The sequence below is a fragment of the Hyposmocoma kahamanoa genome, unplaced genomic scaffold, assembly GCF_003589595.1.
Source record: "Hyposmocoma kahamanoa isolate Upper Pololo Valley unplaced genomic scaffold, ASM358959v1 81, whole genome shotgun sequence".
Lineage (NCBI taxonomy): Eukaryota > Metazoa > Arthropoda > Insecta > Lepidoptera > Cosmopterigidae > Hyposmocoma > Hyposmocoma kahamanoa.
Genome location: NW_020654080.1, coordinates 2,786,390 through 2,810,967, shown reverse-complemented (window position 1 = coordinate 2,810,967; position 24,578 = coordinate 2,786,390). Strand labels below are relative to the sequence as shown.

At 35.7% G+C, this 24,578-nt stretch overlaps 1 protein-coding gene across 1 annotated transcript in view; it reads left to right on the top strand.

Annotated features, from left to right (window-relative positions):
• Positions 1–24,578, top strand: part of LOC113234015 (adenylate cyclase type 2-like) — a 254,540-nt gene that overhangs the window by 193,158 nt on the left and 36,804 nt on the right. The window contains exons 4-6 of the mRNA XM_026469243.1: positions 869–1,081; positions 12,782–12,909; positions 14,404–14,562. Coding sequence (XP_026325028.1) covers positions 869–1,081; positions 12,782–12,909; positions 14,404–14,562 — 500 coding nt within the window. The remainder of the gene's footprint in view (positions 1–868; positions 1,082–12,781; positions 12,910–14,403; positions 14,563–24,578) is intronic.

Below are 24,578 nucleotides of genomic sequence, written 5' to 3'. Positions count from 1 at the left end.
CGTGCATTTTACGAAATAGCTGTCCTTAAAGGTTGAATTTCCCATGTAGACCGTTTGGAGTGTTAAACAAGTTGGCACACAGAATTGCATGAGAATAGCCTGGTCACGAATGAGACCACAGCACATCTCGTAACTATGGTGGAATATTTAAATCCAAAAGATCGCTACAGTTACAGTAAATTCTCATTTTAAGGACAGTCCAGTATTGAACCATTACATTGATATTTTTAATACAAATATTTAAGTGCAATCTACTTAAAAATACGCAGATACCGTAAAGATTTTTAATTATATCTAAATTATCGAGAGTCATAAAATAAATACCGGTAAAATGAATCTGTAAGAATTAATACTTACTTAGCGTTAAATTTTTGTTATTTGACCTAGTTATCATGAAAATCTTTAAAATTACTGTACAAGGCAGACTGTACGGCTCATTTCCTAGTTTTCTAAGGTTATTTGCTTTCTACGAACCTTGCTGGTACTTCTGCAAAAAAACGTGATACGCACAGTACAGGCTATTGCGCCTGCCAACATATAAACAGCAATCAGTCTCGAGGCAATAAAAAATATTTTGTGTGTTTGCTATAAAGTTTTTCAAGGCGCTTTGAGATTTAAAAAATAGTTTTTTAAAAGTTTTATCGAAAAGTTATACTAAAAAGCTAACCTAAAAATATTAAAGTGGTATTACGAATTCTCCGAATACTTTTTTATTAAGCTTCCAACCCACATTGACCCAGCCTCTTTTACTGATGAAAAATACTGCAGATACCTACATATTTTTGTTATATACTTTCTATTCTCTGACAAAATCAGTGACAAGCATTGTTGTAGGCACCTAAATCAAGAACATTATCCGTTGTTTCAGGTGAAGCGTTCAATAATGCTCAAGATGGCGGACGCGTGCGCTGACAGCTCGAAACAAACCCGTTTTCACGAAATGCACGTCCAGAGACACAATAACGTCAGCATTCTGTACGCTGACATTGTCAACTTTACACCACTGTCAGAACGACTCAGTGCCTCTGATTTGGTGAAGACGTTGAATGAGCTGTTTGGAAGATTTGATCAAATCGCCCAGGTGAGGTTCTTTAAAATATTATTTTATGTTATACATATTTTCGTGGTGGATCATGTCTGAGTATCTACCACATCACCGACGACAGGCTACCGATTATGATTGGTCGAGAAGTCGGGTGAAAAGTCGACGGTTCCTGTGGCAGCAAGTATTCGCTAATAAATCCAGAGGAATGCCATGCAATTCGCCATACATACTCGTACATACAGATCGTAACTTTCAAAAAGGTCAAAATTCAGTTTTATATTCAGATGGTGCTGACGCCTGGAAGAATTTGTATTATGTAAATGTCCGTAGATGTCAACTGATTCCTCTTTAATATGAAAATAAGAAGTCAGATTCAATATTATTCAATTGTAGATCATGACCTAAAATAATTTTCTGAACTTTCTCAATGTTTTTTTTTATGTTACTAAGTGATGGAACGAACAAATCGTGTACCTGATGGTAAGCGACACGCCTGTCCGTAACAGTTGCAGTGCCGCTCCGAGCTTTAAATCGCACATATCTGAGAGGCACTGCAACTGTGCCCATCATTCTGAGACATAAGTTGAAAAGTCTACTATCTCAAATTTGACAACTTTAAAGGATGGAGAAAAATTAATTTATATAGCATCTGCTTTATTAAACAAAAATACGTAGTGTACATACATGCATGTGTAATAAAAATATTTAAAAACTACGTATTTTTATCTAATAAACCCATTGACTTACAAATAAATGGACGACGGGTCTAATACAAAAACCACGTAAAAAATGTCCCAAGTCAACCTATTTAAACGTAGTGACATGTAAAGGAATATGAAAAAGCTAAAACGTTGAATTTAAATTGTAATGTCATCGCAGTACTGTCTAATTTTGCTTGCTTCGCTGTCAGTCGAACAAACGAAGACTAAAGCGTGAATGACGCTCTGTATACGATTTTAACGCCCTATAAGTTCGGACACTTTTTAGCGCGGACCCGACGTCCATATAATTGTAAGTCAATGAATAAACCAGATGCTATTTATATGACGCAAACAATTTCTTTCTTCACCTGTAAAGTTGTCGAAATTGAGATAGTACCGATTGCCAGTTCACAGCCGATAAGTTGACAAGTCCCATAAGTCCCATGTGTTTGTTATTTCACCAGCACCATTACCCTTCAAAACCGGAACGCAGTAATATTCAAATCACTGCTTGGCGGCAGAAATAGGTAAGGTGGAAGTACCTACTTCACTGGACGAACTTTCTCACACGAAGTTCTACTGCTATTAAAATATAAATATGTGAGTCAATAGATGGCATCGTGTGTTACAAGTTGATTTTATAAATTAACCCTTTCTAATATGGGTAGATGGCGCTAATCCTAAACAAAGTAAAAGAATAGCCGGCACTATATCGCACTATTGGTTTCAGTAGGCACACTATAAGTTTCCCGAACTGGCCACTTACATAAACAATATTTGAAAAGTAATTACAACATTTGAAAATAGAGCTCTTTGCCTGTAGAATACAGTTTGTTTACTTTAATACTGACTGTCACTTGTTTTTACATTGTGGCGTCGTTTTAGAAATTGGTTGTCTACGTCACCATGGATTTAACTCGTGAAAATTTGCGTAGTATAATTTTATACGACTTTAAGTATAATTTTACAGCTCAGCGGAGCTTCGCTTGGCTTCAAACCGCTTTTGGTGATGGCAGTTTGGCGGTTTACAGAATTCAAACGCGGTCGTGTGAATCTTAGTGACGAATTTCGTGATGGTCGCCCGTCCACTGTTGTGAGCAACAAAAACATCGATGCTGTGCGCCGTATAATCATAACAGACAGGCATGTGACATACCATGAGATTCGGGTATCTTTAGGCATAGGCATGAGTCAAATAAAATCAATACTACACAAACATTTGGGTGTGAAAAAGCTGTGCCCTCGGTAGATCCTATACAATTTGACTGAGGCTCAAAAAACGGATCGCGTCACTTGGTACAATGCCATGCTTACCAGATTCAACGAAGGGGCGTCAAATTTGGTGTGGAACATAGTAACAGGTGACGAAACATGGATTTATAGTTACGATCCCAAAACAAAGCAGCAATCGAGCGTACGGGTCTTTCGAGATGAGCCGAAACCAAACAAAATGGCGCGCGTGCAAATTGCCTCTAAGCGGATGATTGCTTCTTTTTTTAATAAAACTGGACACGTGGCTACTATTGCTTTGGATAATCGTTGTACCGTGAATAGTGATTGGTACACGACCATTTGTTTGCCGGAAGTTATTGTCAAACTCCATAAAAATATTCTATTATATTATATTATTACTCCATAAAAACGCCGTATATCTTGCCCCATGATAATGTCAGTTCTCACACGGCCAGACAGACAAATGAATATTTGAAGGTGAACAACGTTGACCTTATGAGCCATCCCACCATACAGTTATGAGCCATACAGTCTCGACCCTTGTGACTTTTATTTATTTTCAAAAATTAAGGTCAATGATTTTCATCACCTGAAGAGGCTGTCGAAGAGTATGAAAAATATGTTTCAGAAATTGTCACGGAGGAGTGGCATAAATGTTTTCAAAGTTGGTTCATTCGTATGAAAAAGTGCATTAACGCTAACGGCGAATATTTTGAGAAACAATAAATTTATTTCTGATATTTATAGTATTTTTTTCTTATTCATTCCGGAAAGTTATAGTGCGCCACACGTATTAACTCAAAAAGTGGACTTTCTCAGAATCAATGAAATACGATTACTCACTCCCCGTAAAAAAACATTAAAATAGTATATGTTATAGTTTATTATAGACACAAACAATTTCCCAAATATATCTAAAAATAAAATGGAAAAAATAATTTTATATTTTTGGATATGGATTATTTTGGCCAGAACGAGCTCACATAAAGTGTATCTCATTTTGAGTTACGTAGATATCTTTTGATTGTTTCTTACAATATTCTAACGACGGTTTTTTTGACATGTAGAGAATTAAATTTTACGTTCAATAATGATATAATATTAAATTTGACATGTTTTGAGTTACAACAATATTGTACTAGCAGTGCGATATATAAAAATCTGTATAATAAGCGCCATCTGGTTGATTTGTTTGTTATCACTAGTAATTAGAGTAGCTGTGACAAATTGCAGCCCGTCAATATAAAACAAATTAGTTACAAAAATAGCTGTTTGGTACTCGCCGCGACATCTGGTGGACCAAAAGATACTAAATATTCGACTACGCGCTGTCTTGTAACGCGATTAGCACAGTCCTTTTGAGTTATTCGTCCATGTGAGTAATGTGCATTGGTGAATGTTTAGGCTGCTAACAGATTGACTACATATTTGGAATTAACGCGTGAAGTTGATAATGAATCCGTTAGCAGCCTTATTAGACCTATATTATGTATTGGAAAGGCTGATAAGCAAATGGAACTAGAAGTTAATGAAACCAGTTTTTAATTATGTCTAAAACTCTTAATTTAATACAGTTGACAACAATTTCAAAACAAGGAAAACAATTAACTTTAAGCAAGAATCTGTTTTATATTATCATAACTCGTAAATATTGTTCTTGAGAGTTCTTCAAATTAAGACAACAGTTTTCGACTTTACAAATAATCCTTCAATTCATTCGGGACTTATTCTAGTTAAGGTTTTCATAATTTCGTTTAACTTTACAAGAGGCCATAAATGTTTAGTCAAATTTTTGGAGTTGTTTATTAGGAAACATTTTGGGAAGATTTTCCTTGAACCTGTTGAAGATTAGAATTAATGTTTCTAAATTAAATTTTTTTGTTTCTAAATTAAATGTTTCCCCACCAATCTGGCCGGATTGCAAGAACTTTTCGACTGTGAACTGGCAACCGGTACTATCTAGATTTTCCAAAGATTTCGCTTTTTAATACCATTTTATAATATTTCTTACTCCGCAGCATTGCAAGAAATTCCATCTCAGATACATTTAACTTTGGCGCTAGACTCGACTTCACTGAACTTGTACTACCTTCTAACCAGAAACTTTATAAATGATGCAAACAATTCTTTTCTGTAAAATTGTCAAAATTAAGATAGTACCGGTTGCCAGTTCACAGTCGTTTTTCTAAGTGTTCGATCTTTGTATTAATATTTTTTTTATAATAACGCACACACTTAACTGCCTCTGTGGCCGAACGGTTGCCATGCTAGAATGCCACGCAGAGGTCCCAGGTTCGATTCCCGGGCCGGGAGAAATATTTGTATGGCCTACATTTATTTCTCTCTTCGCTCTAACCACGTAACGTAATAAGTACGATAAAGTGACGGATAACCCTGTCACTTCACGCACACATTTGCGCGTGTGCAGACAGCGCCTTGCTGTTGCAACCACTGTATTGAGTGTCCGGGGCATTGACTTACAAATAAATGGACGACGGGTCTAATACAAAAACCACGAAAAAAAATGTCCCAAGTCAACCTATTCGAAATTTAAATTGTAATGTCATCGCAGTATCGCGCTGTCAGTCGAACAAATGAAGACTAAAGCGGAGTTTGGCGCTCTGTATACGATTTTAGCGCCTTACAAGTGCGGACACTTTTTAGCGCGGACCCGACGTCCATATAATTGTAAGTCAATGGTCCGGGGTGAGCGTTTGATATTGCAGAATTTACCTATGTATTAGCACCTGACACAGGTAGTGTTCACCAAATATAGTTAATACATCACGCACGTTGACCGAGGCCGTCCGGATTTGTCCATTTCGCGAACTCGCCCGTACAAAACTACCACCATTAAGACACCATTAAGTCCAGGAAAGTCCAGGACTCGATTCAGAATCTTTTCGATATTTAACCGATTCGTATCTCGAATCGAAAGGCGCTTGCCGAGCTATTCAGAACATTCGAGATAAACGTTCGATTCGGATATGATATCGTTATCCAATAGCGTTTATGGAGTTAGTCGGTGAAATAGATTATAAGAAAAATGAAAATCTTTTTATATACAGTCAATTCGGGTAACTTTGAATCGTGGTGTAACTTTGAACGTAGTTGCGTAAAAGATTGAAAAATTTATTTTATGTATAGCAATCTTTTATTTTTAGTTTTGAAACTGTGTAAATCGGAACAAAATTGTTAAACGAAAGTTATGAAAGAAAAAAGTAATGTTAAATTGTATTTTTTTAAACTTTCGCGGTTTTTTCTTGGCGAAAGTAGTTTGGTGTGATTTGTTACTCAGTTTTAGAATCGGAATTAAATATATAAATCTGAATATTGACTGGTAAGTTTTGGTTTCCACACTTAAGTAGAGGTTTATATATCGCTTTTTTAAAGAATTATTTAATTTAGTTTTGTATTTACGCGTAAAACGAATTATATTTTGACGACGTTACCAAACAGAGAAATTTGGGTAACTTTGAATGTGTTTGACTGTGTTTTTAGAGAAGAGGGTAGTCTGTTTCCAGGGAGAGTTCTAAAAGTTACTTCTTTGGAAATTACTGTCTCAGTGCTCCAAAAATGCTTTTTAGGAGGTTGGTCTTGACCCTCTAACGTTGAGACATGTCAAGTTAATAAAGCCGATATTGTGAATATTATAAAAGAGCAACAGCTATCTAGAAAAGGCGGCCGCATTTATATTGCTGACGACATTTTATTCAAGGAATGGGGTGAATAGATTTTTGTTATGTATTTACTTTGCCTAAAATAATTGTTATAGGTGATTCATTTTGATCTCGTTTGATAGCTAAATAAGCGTAGAATTTATTATTAAACAGAAAATTTTCATTTTTATTCGCATTAATTAAAAAATCTAAAAAAAAAACAAGTTTTTCATTTCAACTAAATTAGTTCGTGTCGTTTTATTATGGCAATACCAAGTCAAATGTCGTTTTTGAACGCACTGTCAGGAATATTTGGACAGATTCACATCTAAAAAATATGAATATGTCGTATAAATTTACACAAACTGTAAAATATCTAGAAAATATACGGTTTCCATATCGAAGGCTAATCTTATTCAAAGTTATCCAAAATTCAAGGCAACTTTGAATGTGACTTTTGGAGCATCTAGAACAGTTTTGTTGAATAATTACTAAATTCCTTCTATAAGAACGAAAAAAGGGCTTAAAAGAACACTATTCAGTTAATAAAGTAATTGTTAAGAAACATAATTAAATTTGAAATTATTAGAAAAACGCAAAAAATGTTCAAAGTTACCCGAATTGACTGTACATAAGACTTTTTAATACAGTTGCTCAAAACGTGGTATTTTTCGTACTACAAATCGTGCCGAAAGTTGGAATTTTCGCACTAGTGCTTTTTACATTTCCATTTTTTTTTAATTTACTGTTGTTTCAAATCTTAAGCACAGAACTAAAGAAGTTGTATATTTATTTAATATGTATGTGCTTTGTGACGTAAGTCATTTGTCATTAAAACTTATATTTATTTAGAAATACTATATAATGAACGTATCGAGTGGAGGTCCACAATCTCTGCCTACCCCTGAATAGGTGACAGGCGAGATTTTTATGTATATATTTGTTCTATGTATTACAGATAAATTGTATCTCACTACCGTGCACGGGTTCCTAAAGAAGTTTAAACAAAAGTACCAGGACTTCATAATAAGAAAAGTGGTTACAGACCGATATTACAGAAAATAAACAAAAACAGCACGTTAGAACTAGATTTCCATAGACTTTTATATAATGGTTGCAGTGGTTGTATTTCATTATTTTAATTTACTAGCAGAAAATCAGTTTTTTTTAAATACTGTTTTATTTTACTTTCAATGTAGTTTTTTCGCAAATGTATTAAAAAACGTCGTTTGATACACATGCGGATTTGTCATTTTCACTTGTCTCGCGTCTTGACCCTCGCCTCTGGCTCGGGCCAAGAAGCCTCGAGACTCGTGAATAATGTTATATCAAAAATAACTATTAAAGGCCTAATATATATGAATGCATTAATCTTGTATTAAAATAAATTAATAAAATTGAACAAAATACAGACTTTATTTAAAATAATAAGAGATTTCCATATTACATTCTTGCCTTGTAAACAACAGGACGTTCGATTACTGTGTTCTAAATAATGTTTGTAGCCTTTGCCGGTAGAGAAACTCGAGCCATTTCGGTTTGGTTTCGAATACGGCAATTTGACGTTCGATTCGGGTGTTGCGAATAAAAATTAATAATATAATTCCAATCCATAGCCGTTCGCCATATAAATGTGGAAGCATAACGCTTCGTACCAATCTTTGGAATATTTTGCATTTGAGATTGTGTACACTGTTAAGATTTGAGATCTTTGACATAAGTGCAACAAAGTCTATTTTATTATAAGTTGTGAGTTTGTCCGTCTGCAAATACAACACGGTTTGGTAAATTCAATTTCTCTGAACAAATATTTGAATCTCCGTAGCACGTGTCGCTTGGTAGCGAGGTGTGCCGTTTCTGTTTGTTTGTACAACATGGTTTAGGAAAACGGTGAATTAATTGCCTTGCAATTGTGCTTTTTTAGCGGATTTAGATTGTGTATGTGTAATGTATTTGTTTTAAATTACAATTCACACAATTCACCAAGAAAACACTTACAACAATAAAGACGATTGTTTCAGACAATTTCAATGAATATCAAATTGTATAAGTAGCAGGTAATACGATTACCTAGAGGATGGAGGCATTGTTTTTGCAATGAATGCCTTGTTTCAATAGTCATTCATTAGAAAATGATCTGAAAGAAATAATAACACAAAATCAGACAAACAATCGCAGCAATTACCATTTGAAGAGTCCAGGGAGAATTTTACGAAAAAATAATTTTTAATTTAGTGAACTATTAAATATTGATGAAAAATACATGCATAAATACTACCTGAAATGAAATCAATGCTGACATCATTGACTTACAAATAAATGGACGACGGGTCTAATACAAAAACCACGAAAAAAATATCCCAAGTCAACCTATTTAAACGTAGTGACATTGTAAAGGAATATGAAAAAGCTAAAACGTTGAATTTAAATTGTAATGTCATCGTAGTACTGTCTAATTTTGCTTGCTTCGCTGTCAGTCGAACAAACGAAGACTAAAGCGTGAATGACGCTCTGTATACGATTTTAACGCCCTATAAGTTCGGACACTTTTTAGCGCGGACCCAACATAATTGTAATGGGGCCAGGCAATGAAGTGGGGAGGGGTATTGCGGTGCAACGACGCAACGCTGACGCAACGGAGCTCTAAGGCTTTGAATCTCGCTGCATTTCCGCATCCCAGGAAATAAAATATCGAGACTTAGCGCGGTCTCGAAAATTCCGGGAAAATGAGACTTCAAAAATAGATTTTCGTACTTACAGGCTACGCATATGCAGTCAAAACATGATATCTTAATTAAGTTCTTTCTTAACTCAAATTATAAAATTAGAAATTATTATTGGTTCATATCCGGCTCGAAGGACCAAATGTACAGTTAGTTTGTCGACTAATATATGTCTGGTGTCGTCGGCAAAGGGTACAGAAATAATTTAATAAGGCATTACGATTATTAGAAGACGGCACATGAAGAAGAAGAAGTCATGGATGTGAATTAAATTTATATTTATGTATGTAACAATTTCTCTGAAGGTATACACCCTAACCTCATTTCAAATGTGACTGACCCCAATTTCATCTCAGCCTGATAAAGGAAACAATTATTCTACGCCGTCTCGACTAATCACGCCCTCCAAGGTGATAAGGGTGCTGTCGTATATAATAAAACATTATTATGCAAAGATCATGTTGTCGTGTGTGTTGGTCTTGTGAATTGTGTTAATCGTTGAGTTTAATATACATTTCTGTGTCATATATGAGAATTACGCAGGACATTTCAGCATCATATGCATAATTACTGCCTTGCAGTTTTGAAGGGTAAGGTCGTTGCGATTTAGTGTGAGGCCAGACGAGCGTAATGTTGTGAGTTGTGAGAAGCGTAGTTTGAGTTGCGTAGTTTGCGCTGCATTCGGTTTCATATCCGCTCACGCGATGCGCTCCTCCTACCGCAAAATGGCGGCTTTCTTTTTTCTTGATTGGTTTCGCAAATTAGAAAAGCATTCAGTTTAAATACAAGTTTTTATAAATAAAAATTATTATTCTGTATTGCTGAATAAATACCCTCCGTACTACAACAAAAACATCTCAAATAAAATGCAGTAATAAACTGCAAATCCTACACTTAAAAAGCACTAATGAAATTTTTGGTGTACTTGGATAAATATGTTAATATTCCGTTTGAGTGGTTCTAACGTTTACCATGAAATTACTCCTTAAAGAATAGTTTATAAACATTTATATTCAGGGTAAACTTAAAAAACGCTACTTACGGTATGTTTTCAATAAATAAACACCGAAATCACCAGCCCAAATAATAACACACACGATTGTCGTGACGTATTTTTGAAGTTGTTTATTTTTTTTTAATGACAAACCCAGGCATTAAAAACTTTATGGTTTGCTAGAGTAGTTACCGAAATAGCAATTAATATTAGTTCTTTTACCTGTTATAACTTCGATATCCGATAAATCGGTATAAAATCATCACCGGCACCTCTAGGTGTGGTATGCGTCTACGGCTGCATGTATCGCGTGAGCGGTTATAATTCGGTTTGTTTACGACACGACGACGCAAAATAAGTTTTCTGCCGACTCACAAAAAAGTCAGTTGACTTTCGGTCGCATCGTCGAACGGGCTGGTGCGGGTGGAGGTAGGGGTGAGGAAGGGGCGACTTTGGTATAAACGCTTAAAAAGCAAATGAATAAAATACGTTCGTCTCGCACTCCAACCGAATTTCGGTCGAGCGCAAACTGCGCAACTCAAAAAACGCACCTCACAACTCACAAAATTACGCTTGTCTGGTCTCACCCTTAAAACTCTGGCCAAGCGCACGAGTTGTTCGTCCTGTCATTTGATTCTACGTTTACGATAAATAAACCACTTCCTAATTCTACGTGTGTTATTTGAAAGTTCGGTAAATACATACTGATCTCTGGTAATGAATAATAACGCACACACTCAACATGTCCCGCACTAGGGAAACCTTGTATCGCGGGTGCTAGCTCCACGGTCTAAGGCTCAACTCACACTGGCGCACAGTCGAAGCTTCGCGTCGCGTCTTGTCTTTCAACTACAACGCCTGTCGTGTGACGACGCTCGCATTAGTGTGCCGGGATCACAGTGTGATCGGCGTCTGACGTCTCACGGTGCCCAAGTGACGAGCGAAGCTGGTCGAATGCTACCAAGCGTCGATTCCATATTTGCAAAACACAAAATTGTACCTTAATAAAGGCGAAAAACATGACGCGTCGCGACGCTTGGACTCTGCACCAGTGTGAGTTGAGCCTAAAAGTGCTCCTTACCAAGGAGAGCCGTTAATTAATTAATTAATTTTTAAATGGGGAGCTTATAGCTATTTTTACACACGCCAGCTTTCACACATATGAAGGTAAAAAATGTATCTACAAGAACACAATATATTCCCTAGGAAAAAGAAAACATTTTTATATTATTAAACCCTTCACTGTATTTTATATGTACTTTTTCGAATTGAATACATTTTTCCCTGACACCGACACAAAGGCTTGGAGATGTACTGTCTGAGCAAACACAATGTGCCATTGTGTATAGTAAATCGATGAAGTAGTTGGAAGTGTTTGGACATTTACAGGTAACAAAAAGCATTGTAAATAATACACCTATTTATATATCGTTATATTTCGACAATATTTTGTATTCTTCTTCTAATCGTATCCATGGCATACACTAATGGTAGCCATAGTGGTGAAAGGGTTTGCCATTCGGCATAAGGTTCTCGCCGATTGTTGCACAGGGTGCGCCAGGGGGTCTACTGTTGTTCTCCGTCCGATACCCATCCAAGACAATAAGAGACCGTCCGCGCGGCGGCGGCATAACGGTGGCCGTCTCGATTTTATATCAATTGTATGAAAATAGAATATTCACTTCTACACTCTAGCCAAATCTGACGTAGAATAAATGTCAACAAACAAAAACATATGATTTTTAGGGTTTTCATCTCAGACTCTTTCGCAGTTACCACAATTTCAATATTTTCCTCCGAAATTCAACTAGATTATGGATAATACTACATCTTGCAGTCTTATTTATAATGAATATTATTCATAACAGCAGTTTCAAATAATATAAAAATGACCAATAATTAATTATTTGTGAAAATGTATCATCCCTAGTGACTTTTTGATTTGAAGGGAGAGATTGCAAACATTCAAGTACTGGTGGTAATTCAAGTTCAAAATCGGAAATAGATGCTGGATTCTTAAATCATACGTATCAATAGGTATTTTGCAAACTTTATAACAATTGGTTAGGTAAGTATTACTTCTACGTAACCCAATAACCTATTTAAATTCCAATTAAGGGAGCAGGCCATGGGCAGAGCAAACCTTAATAATGAGAATTGAAAGAAATGTTCTTTTCCTATGTCATCATTGGTTGCCTAGCAACGTTTTGTTATTAAATATTCTACATCGAATTTGGCTAGAGTAAATAGTTGCCGGTTGCTTGTATACAACACAAGACACACATTTACGCGGCGACGCCTAAACTTGCACTTCGAAAAGGGTGCACAACCTTTGGAAAGCAGAGAACCCTCTACTTGGAGGTGACTCATGCCCGATGATACGTATATTTACAGATATTTGGATAACAAAATAATATTGTCCGCAGGAGAACCAGTGCATGAGAATCAAGATTTTAGGAGACTGTTACTATTGCGTATCAGGATTGCCCGTGTCTCGGCCCAATCACGCTTACAACTGCGTCAATATGGGACTGCAAATGATTGATGCTATACGGTAAGCGTCACTATCGCGTCAAACCAAAGCACTGTAATAACAAAAATAGCATTTTGAGAAAAAGCTGCGTAAAGAGCTTTTCGGTTATTTGTAATTTTTTAAATTAATAACTTAAAAAGATACTTTTGACTTATGTTATACATTATATATTAAAGAAATCTTCTAACCATCATAATTTTACTTTGGAAAGTCAGTTACTTTATTTGAAAAACGAATAAATTTCTTTTCCATCGTTAACAGCCGAAAGATTCTTGTTGTTATGAAATTACAAAACACTATATTGAATCTTGCAGTGTTTTGGTTTGACACGATAGAATGTCGTTTTTATTGTTAAAATTTGAGCTGCGGTAAATATTAGTAGACCCCTGCTCCGGAGACATTTGCGCGATCTGAGAGTCTTCGCTAAGTCTGACGCTCGGCCCGCAACACTGTGCTGCATTCCGCGCGTAAGGGTGTTTCCCATTGTGTGGTAACGACAGATAGTCGTGCAGTTTAAAGTGTCGTAGCTTGTATATTTAATTGAAGTTGTTCACACATGGCACAACAAATTAAAGATTAAGCTAGAACAACAGCCATCAGACAATAAATAAAACGTTACGATAAAAATGTGACGACAGAATCGCAGATTCAAACATTCCGTCGTGCAAACGACAAGGCGGCAGTCGTGAAGCGATAAATTGTCATGACTGTCTAGTGGGAACAACTAGATACGACAGTCGTACAACAATACCTACATTAAACGTCCACGACACAGTCACGACAGATAGTCGTGATAAGGGAACACGATAGAAAAAAAACGTTAACTTAATGTGTGCTTACTCAATTTTCACAATCTCAATCAGGAAAAGTATTTTTATATTTATTTTTATGATACCATGTGGCGGGACGAACAAGTCGTGCGCCTGGTGTTAAGCGACACGCCTGTCCATTACAGTTGCAGTGCCACTCAGAGTTTTAAATCGCAAAGATGTGAGGGGCACTCCCACTGCGGCCATCACCCTGAGTCATAAGTTGACAAGTCCCATGTGCCTATAATTTCACCAGCATCCTTACTCTTCGAAACCGGAACGCAGTAATGCTCCCATTACAGCTTGGTGACAGAAATAGATACGGTGGCTGTACTTCCCTGGACGAACTCTTTCTCTAAGAGATCTGCTACTGCTAAAATAAGTTAATTTAAGTTTGTCTGTAATATTCGTGAACTACATTTAGTACTAATGTAAGCATTACCGCGTTTCAGTTTGGAAGGGTAAGGGTGCTAGTTAAATTACAGGCACATGAGTTACCAGTGCCCCTTAGGCATTTGCAAATAAAGCTCGGAGTTGTACTGTAACAGTTAGTTCAGATCCCGATAGTACCAATGTAGAATGTTGATCACGATTCCACGTATTTAACTTACATTTAAGTACTAATTAAGTTTTTAATGTATCTTGTTTGTTTTTATATGTCTATAGTAGCATGGATATTAATACATTTCTGTACGTGTCCATTCAGGGTAGTACGTGAGGCTACCGGCTTTAATGTGGACATGCGCATAGGTATCCACACAGGCAACGTGCTATGCGGCGTTCTGGGGCTGCGCAAGTGGCAGTTTGACGTATGGAGCGATGACGTCACACTTGCTAATCATATGGAATCAGGAGGTATAGCTGGGTGAGTATGTTCATTTATTTATTGTATAGAAAAGCCAACATGATGCATATACAACAATAGCAATTACACATTACAACAAAAAAGGTTACAAAGTTTAAAGGTAGATACACCACCCATGTTAGAGAATCCATGAAAGAATTTGATTGAATAGTTGTTGATTCTTCGGCTGAGAATCAAACAATCAACTACTGTGGGGCTAGCACGACAGGGCACCACTTGCGCAAGAGTGACATAAAGCGCTACATACTATTTTCGCATAGAGATCTAGTCGCGCCCTATCATGTTTTCTTTTTTTTTCTTTTTGTTTATTCCTTCCACCCCCTCGATATTTATTATTCGGGGTCCTTGAATATATGTGTTTTCCATGTATGTCTCTTTGTTTTTTTTATTATAGTTCTTCTTTCTTTATTCACTGTGTGTTACATATTTATTTGCATGTATATGGTTTTTATTACCTAACTACATAGCATTATATTTTTGTAAAATAAAAATTGTCAGCATTCAAAATTTTAAAATTGAAATAAAATAAAATCCATTTTTTGAATTAATCTAAATTGCATAAAGTCATTTGTAAAATTGTTAAAATAGTGTCATAAAATTGTAAAAAATAATAAAATAGTGTAAATCATTGTAAGAAAAAATATAATAAATCAAATAAAATATTGCGTCAGAGTTTAAGTAATAATTTCACCCACGTTGTTCCTTCCGCACTACGAAGGCTTTGTTTTCACCTTATTGGCCTGCCCTACTGCTTTCATAATCGCCACACAGATGTCGGCAAATTTCGGTCCTGAACGCTTCCCGCCCTATCATGTTAGCACTACAGAGAATGCTTCGTAAAGAGGCGAAAAACGTGTCGGGTATATTTTTGGTGGTGGTTTTTGTGATTGTAATTAAGTCTGGTTTGCTATGTTTTTAAAATGGGAAATTTGTCCTTTGCAAGTTTCTTTTTTGGAGAACTAGTAAAGATCTCGAAGTAGTCGTCGTTCAGTTATTGACCGCTAGATGTCACGAAACTGATTGAAATTTCTCTATGAAATCAAAACGTATTTTTAACCGACTTCAAAAAAGAGGAGGTTCTCAATTCGACTGTATGTTCTTTTTTTTTGTATGTATGTTACGCGATAACTCCGGTATTTGTGAATCGATTTTCATGATTCTTTTTTTGTCGGAAAGGGGGTATTCCCATAGTGGTCCCATTTAATTTTGAAGAAAATCGAAGGGTGGCTGTTCACGCATGAAGATTCATTTTTAGAAATAGCGCCTAACTTTAATTTAGGAGCAATTACTTTTAGCAATTATTTAGTTGATTTTGCTATTTCTCCAATTCAAGACGTTTTTCTCTCGATATACTTTGAGTAGTGTCGTAGTGAGAACCTATTTTTATTATCTCCAGTATAAAGTCCTGTATAGTGGCGAACTATATATTTATATAATATTTCAATGAAACTTAGCAAATAGACGTAATTCCACGTACTTTTGAGGTCGGTTTTTTTAGTACTCTGTACTGAGATTATTGGTGGTGGTGTTTGATTGTAGTTGCGTTTGTTTTATTTATTTTATTATTTTTGAGATTGGGAAAATTATCTAAATATAATTATTCACTGGGTTTGCGGAAGTAATTTACTGCACTTTTTTAAATTAAGGCTGTGATAGGTGAGTGAGTGCGTGCCGACCAAATACGTGTACGGGCTACGCTCGCCACTTAGCACGATCCTGGCAAACCTCTCTTGCCTAACTTATATTCATCAATATTTTCATACAGGCCCTCTTATTATTCTCACTTCGAACCACAGCTTTTTAAGAAGACTATCAAATTTTATCTGAGAACGTTCTTCTTGGCCGTTGTTACGGACGGCTGTACGCGCCTGGCCTGCCAGAGCTAGAATTCAGAGGAAAATGAATAATTCAGGAGCTCTGATTGGCCGAGCGGCGTAGCGACCCATTGATAGGGCCGGTACGGTGTGGGAGACACCGTACTGGTATAAATATAAGCGATTTTCAGTTTCATTGTTATTCGCATTATTCACATATCAGATTTCTTGGATTCTTAAATTAGTTGTTTCTTGTGTTTGTAAGTCAGATCAACATATATGAATATACAGTCCACTTCAGATTAAGGAAGTTTCATTTTACAATAAGGATATCGAAGGAAGAATAAAGAAGGTTACTTCAAGTTTGGTGAAGTTTCAACAGTTTTGGTCCTTCGAGCCGGATCGACCAGCGAAGTTTTCATAGCCGTTCTCTTCCAACGATGCCTTCTACGTTAGCTCTGTGACGATGCGACCTCCTCCATCTTCATCCCACCTTTTGTGCCCAAACCACTTCAGTATACATTTTTCTAGTTTTGTCAGTACGTCCTCTTTTATACCACATAGTACACGGATCACAGTATTCTTCATTATGTCACATAACCGCATTTGTCTGAGGAGATTTATTTCAACTGCGTTCACTATATTCTCGTGCTTCTTCTGCCATACCCAATACTCACTCTTTTACGTTAGCGTAATGCATGTGTAACTGTGCCGTAAAATTATCAACGAAATAAACATTTTTCTTTCTTTCTTTCTTTCTTTATTTCCTACTTTCTTTCTATCCTACTTTCTTTCTTTCTTCCATTACTTCGAAGAATGATGATCTTTTGTTTTCTTCTTTCTTTCTTGTATTGTTCTCGATTTTACCATTTGAATATAAAGTTTACATTAGCTTGATTTGCTATTCATGCATTCTCAAGTTCTTCGGAAGGTTTTCACGTTTGGTAATAAAAATATTTTGTCGGATCTAAATCCCAATCTAAAATTGTTTTTATAAACAAATCTTTTCTAACAGCTTCAACAAGTCGAGTAATAAAAATATGTGGTACATTCATTGACTTACAAATAAATGGACGACGGGTCTAATACAAAAACCACGAAAAAAATGTCCCAAGTCAACCTATTCGAAATTTAAATTGTAATGTCATCGCAGTATCGCGCTGTCAGTAGAACAAATGAAGACTAAAGCGGAGTGTCGCGCTCTGTATACGATTTTAGCGCCTTACAAGTGCGGACACTTTTTAGCGCGGACCCGACATCCATATAATTGTAAGTCAATGGGTACATTTTAAATTTTTCAACAAAAGAGATTTTTTATCCAATAGCGTCACAGCAAGTCAAACTGGCAGCTATAACTTGAAAAAGTTGAGTCTTGTCGAATGATATTATCGCCAGTTTTCGGTTAAAAGCCTTTCAGACTTTTTTACGACACTTGAAAAAACAGCCTCATAACAGTTTAGGGGCTGGAAGCCCATATTTCAACTATAATTGTGTCGTACAACTTCGACATTTTTTTCTTCGTAACTAATGCGAAAATGAATTAAATTTATTATTATCTATTTCAATTTTTCACCTAAAAGCTAATACTTTCCCGCAATAGTACAGTCGCCTGGCTCAGGTACTCATAAAATGATACGTACCGTATCGAGCAACACTGCTTCCTGCATTTGTGTTATTATTATAACATAAGTATATCAAATATACGTGAAAATTAATAGGATTTTCATAAAAAGTAATTTTTATTGAAAAGAAAAAAGGAACCGCCTTTAAACTTTACTTGTAATTATGTACATGGTCCAGAACACGTCAAACTTGACACTTAAGACTTAAAACCAATTCCACGCCGCTTACGATAAGAACAGTTCTAAGTACAAAGTGTCAAGCTTGATGTGCTATTGACTGTACTGTAACTGGGACGTAGTTCGGATTGCGTTGCGAGAGGTACTTTTATGAATTTAAAGTGGAATAATCTTCAAAATATACTTTATTGTATTCTTTCACATACTTATAGTGTTGGGTTACATTTCAATAATGTCAAGATGCTCCATTGTTTTCTTACTTCCTTTTTTATAACACATTCTAATTACAAAACTATTCATTCAGCCAGTGATTCTACTCATAGAGTAGAGCCTAGACTACAGTACATACAAACTGGAACAAAAAGGTAACAATTGGTTACCGGAAAGTACCCGAAACCGGATTCATCCCCTAGTTTGTCACTATTAGACGTGGAATATTTTCTTCAAATTTAAATGGGACCACTCCTGAGGTAGAAAAAGAATCATCAAAATCGGATTCACGTAAGTTCAAGCTATCAAAATATCGTTGAAGTTACGTAGTCGTTCGATCGAAGTCCTATACAAATTGGGTATTCACGTATCACTTGAACGGACATTGGTATGAGTAGAATTGAAACGTAACGAGTAATGAACGACATCTTGGATTTTGAAATTTGACATTTAGTCGTCGAAAGTCTATTGAAAGAACTGTCAAAATTTTAGCAGAATACCGTATTACTTGTCGTTTAGAGTCAATTTAAGTTCTATTCATATACCAGAAAATGCTTTTTTAATACAGTTGCTCAAAACGTGGTATTTTTCGCACTACAAATCGTGCGGAAAGTTGGATTTCTCGCATTAGTGCTTTTTACTTTTCCAGTTTTTTTTAAATTTACTGTTGTTTTAAGTCTTAAACATAGAACTAAAGAGATTGTATATTTATTTCATATTTATGTGCTTTGTGACGTAAGTCATTCGTCATTACTATACTATATCTAAGGACAGACCGCATTTTTACACCTATGAAGTAAATGCTCCTTAGTAGCGATTATGTACAAAATAAAGTAATATGAAATTATAAAATAGTAATTTTAATGTGGCTGAATACTGGCAACAGTTGCCATATTGAAAAAAGTCGGCCAAAAAAGTACTAATTTTTTCATTTTTTTCATCGTTCACATTCCCGCCTTTTTCATTAACTTTTTTACGATTTGATTTTGTTATTGACAAAGGAATAAAATGAGGTTTTTTTTAAATACTGTTTTATTTTACTTTCAATGTAGGTTTTTCGCAAATGTATTAAAAAACGTTGTTTGATATACATGCGGATTTGTCATTTTCACTTGTCTCGAGTCTTGACCCTCGCCTCTGAATTTTTTCCTTTGTGTTCGGTCTTAATAAAAAAGAATCGTCAAAATCTGTTCACAAGTGCTGAAGCAATCGCGTAACACCCAAAAAGCAATACAGTCGAATTGAGTTCTCCTCCTTTTTTGAAGCCGGTTAAAATACATTTCGGATTTCATTTGACTTTGTATTTCAATCTACTTATATATATATATCATCGTAGACATACTAGCCAAGATAAAGTCCAGCATAGGGAACCGCTTTCATTGCAACTTTAGATTTACTTGTGTATGTTACAAGTAACATAGTTTAGTAGCAGAAGAACAAGTTTATTAGTAGGGTGACTGTCGCAAGGAATAGGCCATGAGAGGGAGAATGGAAGTCTAAAATAGATATCTAAAATAATAATACCAATATTGTACCAAACAACCACACCAACTACCCAGAACACCTAGACCAGAACCACGTTAGAAAAATTTCCCAAATTGGTCCTACCGGTAATCGAACCTGGGACTTTACCACCTAGTGCCCACAATCCAAACTTCTAGGCCACCGTGGTAGTCAAAATCCAAAAGTATTAGGAGTTCAAATTTGTCCCGTATAAAAACGGCTCACTTTGCTTGGATCGAGCGGTAGTGACACAGGCTTTATTAGAGAATAAATTTTTTTACAAACAAAATTAAATCCATTTGAAATATAGTATGCCGTATCCTATACGTGTTCTATTTAGTCCAGTTGATATCAAAAAAAAAATTATTGGTATATATAAAGTACCTATTAAATACTGCGGGTAAGTTTGTTTCTTTTCCATCATGAAAACTTTTCGGAATCGTGTTTTAACAGCATACAGTAATCAGCGTATATCTTCTATTTTACTATGTATTTTTCCCAAAGTAATTGATTCAATACTTTCCCTGTTATACGGAATTAACAAAAGCCATTCATTGTTGTATCGATTCTTAAAAGTCCATGGATAGTAACGGTGTTTACCGTCGAATGAAATATCAGAAAATAACACGGGATACCCTGTTTCGCTACTTGGATATCAAATAAGTCGCTGATGGCACTATCAAAAGAGAAACTTTCATGTGCTTTCTGTAACCACCCACTGCATTTTTAATGACTTACATTAAACATTTTACATTTAATTAATATAAGCACTACAGATTATGTGTGCAATACTATTTAATTTAGTAGCAGTAGAAGCTCCTTGTGAAAGAGTTCGTCAAGGGAAGTACTGTCACTTTACCTCTTTCTGCCGCCAAGTAGTTCCGGTTTGGAGCAGAGTAAAGGTCCTAGTGAAATTACAGGCACATGGGACTTGTCAACTTATATCTCAAGGTGACGGGAGCAGTGGCAATGCGTCTATTATCTTTGCGATTTAAAGCTTAACACTTTGAGGTTGTTTGTTTTTCTGTTTTCCTGAAAAGGAAACGCTACATTTATCGTACCCGATCAGACACACATCAAAAGGTGGGTTGTGTTTTCATATCCGGTCCGGTAATAAGTTTTTTCCCAGGCTTACGAAAGCTTTTAACCGGGTAAAAGCATCCGGTCAACAAATTACCGGATTAGTTCACTGAGTGCTGGCCACTCTCTTTCATAGTAGTCAGAACGTATGTGAAAATGGATTATATTACAAATATAAAAAAGGTTTGAATTTTTATTTTTTTTACGAAGTATGGTGTAGTCGAATGCTTTTCTATGATTACAAATTTGGATAAATCATACCTACCTAGCGGTTTGTAGGAAATGAAACTATTTTTTAACAATTATTTGTATTTTCAAACAAACCAACGTTTTGGGCCATTTACAGGTCCCATGGTCACGGTTGACTGAGGTGGTACAGTCATCAACTAGTTATGTCTAATATTAATGCAAACCACCCTATTTTTTCACTATAGTTACAAAAGTTATTAATTTAAATACCTTATTTTTAATTTTACAAAGAAACATTCAAATTTACGCTACATTATGTTTTACAAATTATTTTGTTTTAGCAATATGAATTATTATTAACTTAAATTTATTATTAATTAATAATGAAAATTAGAATACATTAAAACATTTTAATTAGCGCTGCAGCCTTATGACTGTTTGGGATGTTTCATCAAAGGAAATACTGGATTTCAAACTGGTGGTACGGAGAAACCATCTTAATGTTGAAATTAGGATGTTTTTTAATTTCAATGGCCTCTCGCAGCATCCTGGGTAAACAACGGACTTCGTTTGCAAGGTTTGTGAAACTTCATTGAATGTGTAGGTTTATCCATGACATGCTTGCAGATTGCTGACTAGGACTTGCTTTATATGATGAAGTTCTCCTGCCAGATGATTACTGTCGCAGACACCATGTGCTCTCTGAAACAAATAGACACGATTTAAGTCCGGAAAAATAATTTCACTACCTATGTTTAACAATCGCGAAAACCTAAGAACTCGATAGTGGACTGTATTTTTTGCAAATCAACGTTCCTCAACACCTTGAAGTCCCTATGACCTAACGACGCGTGTCGCTTACCGCCAGCCGCACGACCTACTCGACACGTTACGTTGGTATCAAAAAAAATTCCTAAAAACGTAAGAATGGGTTGACGAGCTCTGCAGCTTGATTTTGATTGCCTCTCCCGATCGGAAACTGCGTCTTTTCCGAGTCGAGACGCGTAAATGCGATTCACAACTGGCCGATCGGAAACTTTTGACATTTGTAATCGGAACTGATAGTTGTTGTTGATTTAACTCACAAATTAGAAAGATATAGCAGGAATCAGGTTCATCTTCTCGCTCAGAAACACATCTGATTTCGAGACTACCAATTCCGATTTGAATCAAAATCAGGACGCCGATGCTTACTGGAAAATGCAACCGTACCTTATCTGAGGTTGTATCTAGAGTACATCCATTCACATTATACAATTTCCATACGGAATTACTCGATCGTTTCTCAACCGATATGCTTAGAATAATAACGCATAGAACGATAGTTTCATATCAAACGAACTGTCACAAGTGAGGCAAAAATCAAATTCATGTAGGCTAGTTTTAGTAGTAGGTTAATTTTCGGTTTTAGTGAATATTAATATAAAAATACAAGTTGAAACGCGTTACTTCCTTGTGAAATGTGATGTTAGTATCTATTTTATGTTTGTCTGACGTATTTTTATACTCATTTACCGCACATTTCGTCATTTTTAGCTAAAATTCTTGATCTGTTCGCGGTGCAAGTTGACCTTGAGCACTGAAGGCCCGCCCGCTCGTGTAGGCCCTTTTGGCGCGCTTCAATTTGCCTCACTTAGCGTGTGCGGACTAGGTTTCTATGCGTTATTATTCTAAGCCGATATGTATGAAAAACAGCATAAAAAAAATACAATCTACACGTCGTGAAATTTTGAATTTCGATCTCTGCGAAAGGTCATCATGTTAAGTCTATGGAAAAAAATTTTAATTCCAAAATTTCGTGCGCGCAAATGTACGTAACTATGGAAAAAGCACAGACCAGGGTAAAAGTAATAATAAGAAAATTTTTTGCGCGCGTAAATGTAAAAACTGTAAAAAAAGAAAAACAAAAGAAATACTGACGTCGACCTTCCGTCAAGTAATATCTAATTTCTTTGTAAGGAAGCTTTTATCTGTTGCTTTTTTAACACCGCGGACTTGTCGTGTTTGACAAACTCTAAAATGTCGTAAAACAAAAAGAAAAATTCACCAAGACTTGGCTGTATGGTTTTAAAAGTTGGGTTTTCCTTAACGGAACGAATTTAAAAAAACAACAAAGAACATTCGGCGTCTGTTGTTCCACGTCGTTCACTTTAGAACAGAATTCATCTCAATAATTGTAACATTTTTATTAAAAATTAAAACCGACTTCACAAGTTAGTGGAATTACACCTATTTGCCATGTTTTATTGAAATCGATTACCGGAAGTGCGTGAAACCGGATTCATCTCCTAGTTTGCCACCCTTAGAGGATGAAAAATTGTCTTCAAATTTAAATGAGACCAATACTGAGGCGCCCTCTTTCCAACGAAAAAAAATCATAATAGGTTCACAAACGCCGGAGTAATTGCATAACATGTACATCCAAAAAAACACAGTACCAGAACTTCCTCCTTTTTTGAAGTCGGTTAAAAACTGAAGTTCGCATTATTTTTTAACCGAGTTTAAAAAACGTGGAAGTTTTCAATTCGATTATATGTTACACGATTACTCCGACGTATTTGTGAACAAATTTCAATGATTTTTTTTTGTTAAAAAGGGGTACCTCAGTACTGATCCGATTCAAATGCGAAGAAAATATTCCACCTCTAAGGGGGTAATTAGGGGATGATACCGGTTTATTGAATATCACCCACCTACTTTCTTCTTTCTTAGACATTTTGTTTTCACCGCTTATGACGATATCGACTCATCCGTAGAACAAAGACCTATGTGCAAGATGCTGCTTATTCTCGGGACATTGTACATTTCTTTCATTGTTCTTGACTTCGGATATCCACAGTCAAGATCGACTGTTGTTCGATTTTATATTTCCGAAACGAAACAACAAATACATAAAAAATCTGAAAACACCTTTATATAGGCCTTTTGAATAACGAGATAATGTTTTAACCTCTTCTCGCTGTATAATCATATCGCACTTTGTACTTCGGATGAGTCGATATGACTTACGATTTAATCGATTTTGGCGCAAGATTATCATTCAAATCAATGATGTTATACTTAATTAAATAGTCGAACGAATAGTTGAGCGAAGACAAAAATTAATACAGGTTGAAAATAATTACCGCTCCCTTTTAAGTTTCAGTAGGTTTGTCGTACACTACATAGATATATCGTTGGGTTTCCGGAAGCTTGTTATATATTTTTGTTAACATGGTGTAAGGAAAGGACTAGACAAATGCGTATTATTATTTTAATCTGGAATATGGTATTATCAATCCATGTATATTTCGAAATGCATATTTAGTTGGGATGATTTCATACAACTTTCTAGTAAAAAGGGAGAGTCAGGACTTTATGTTTTATAAAATATGATTTAGAACCATTAACTTACAATTATATGGACGTCGGATCCGCGCTA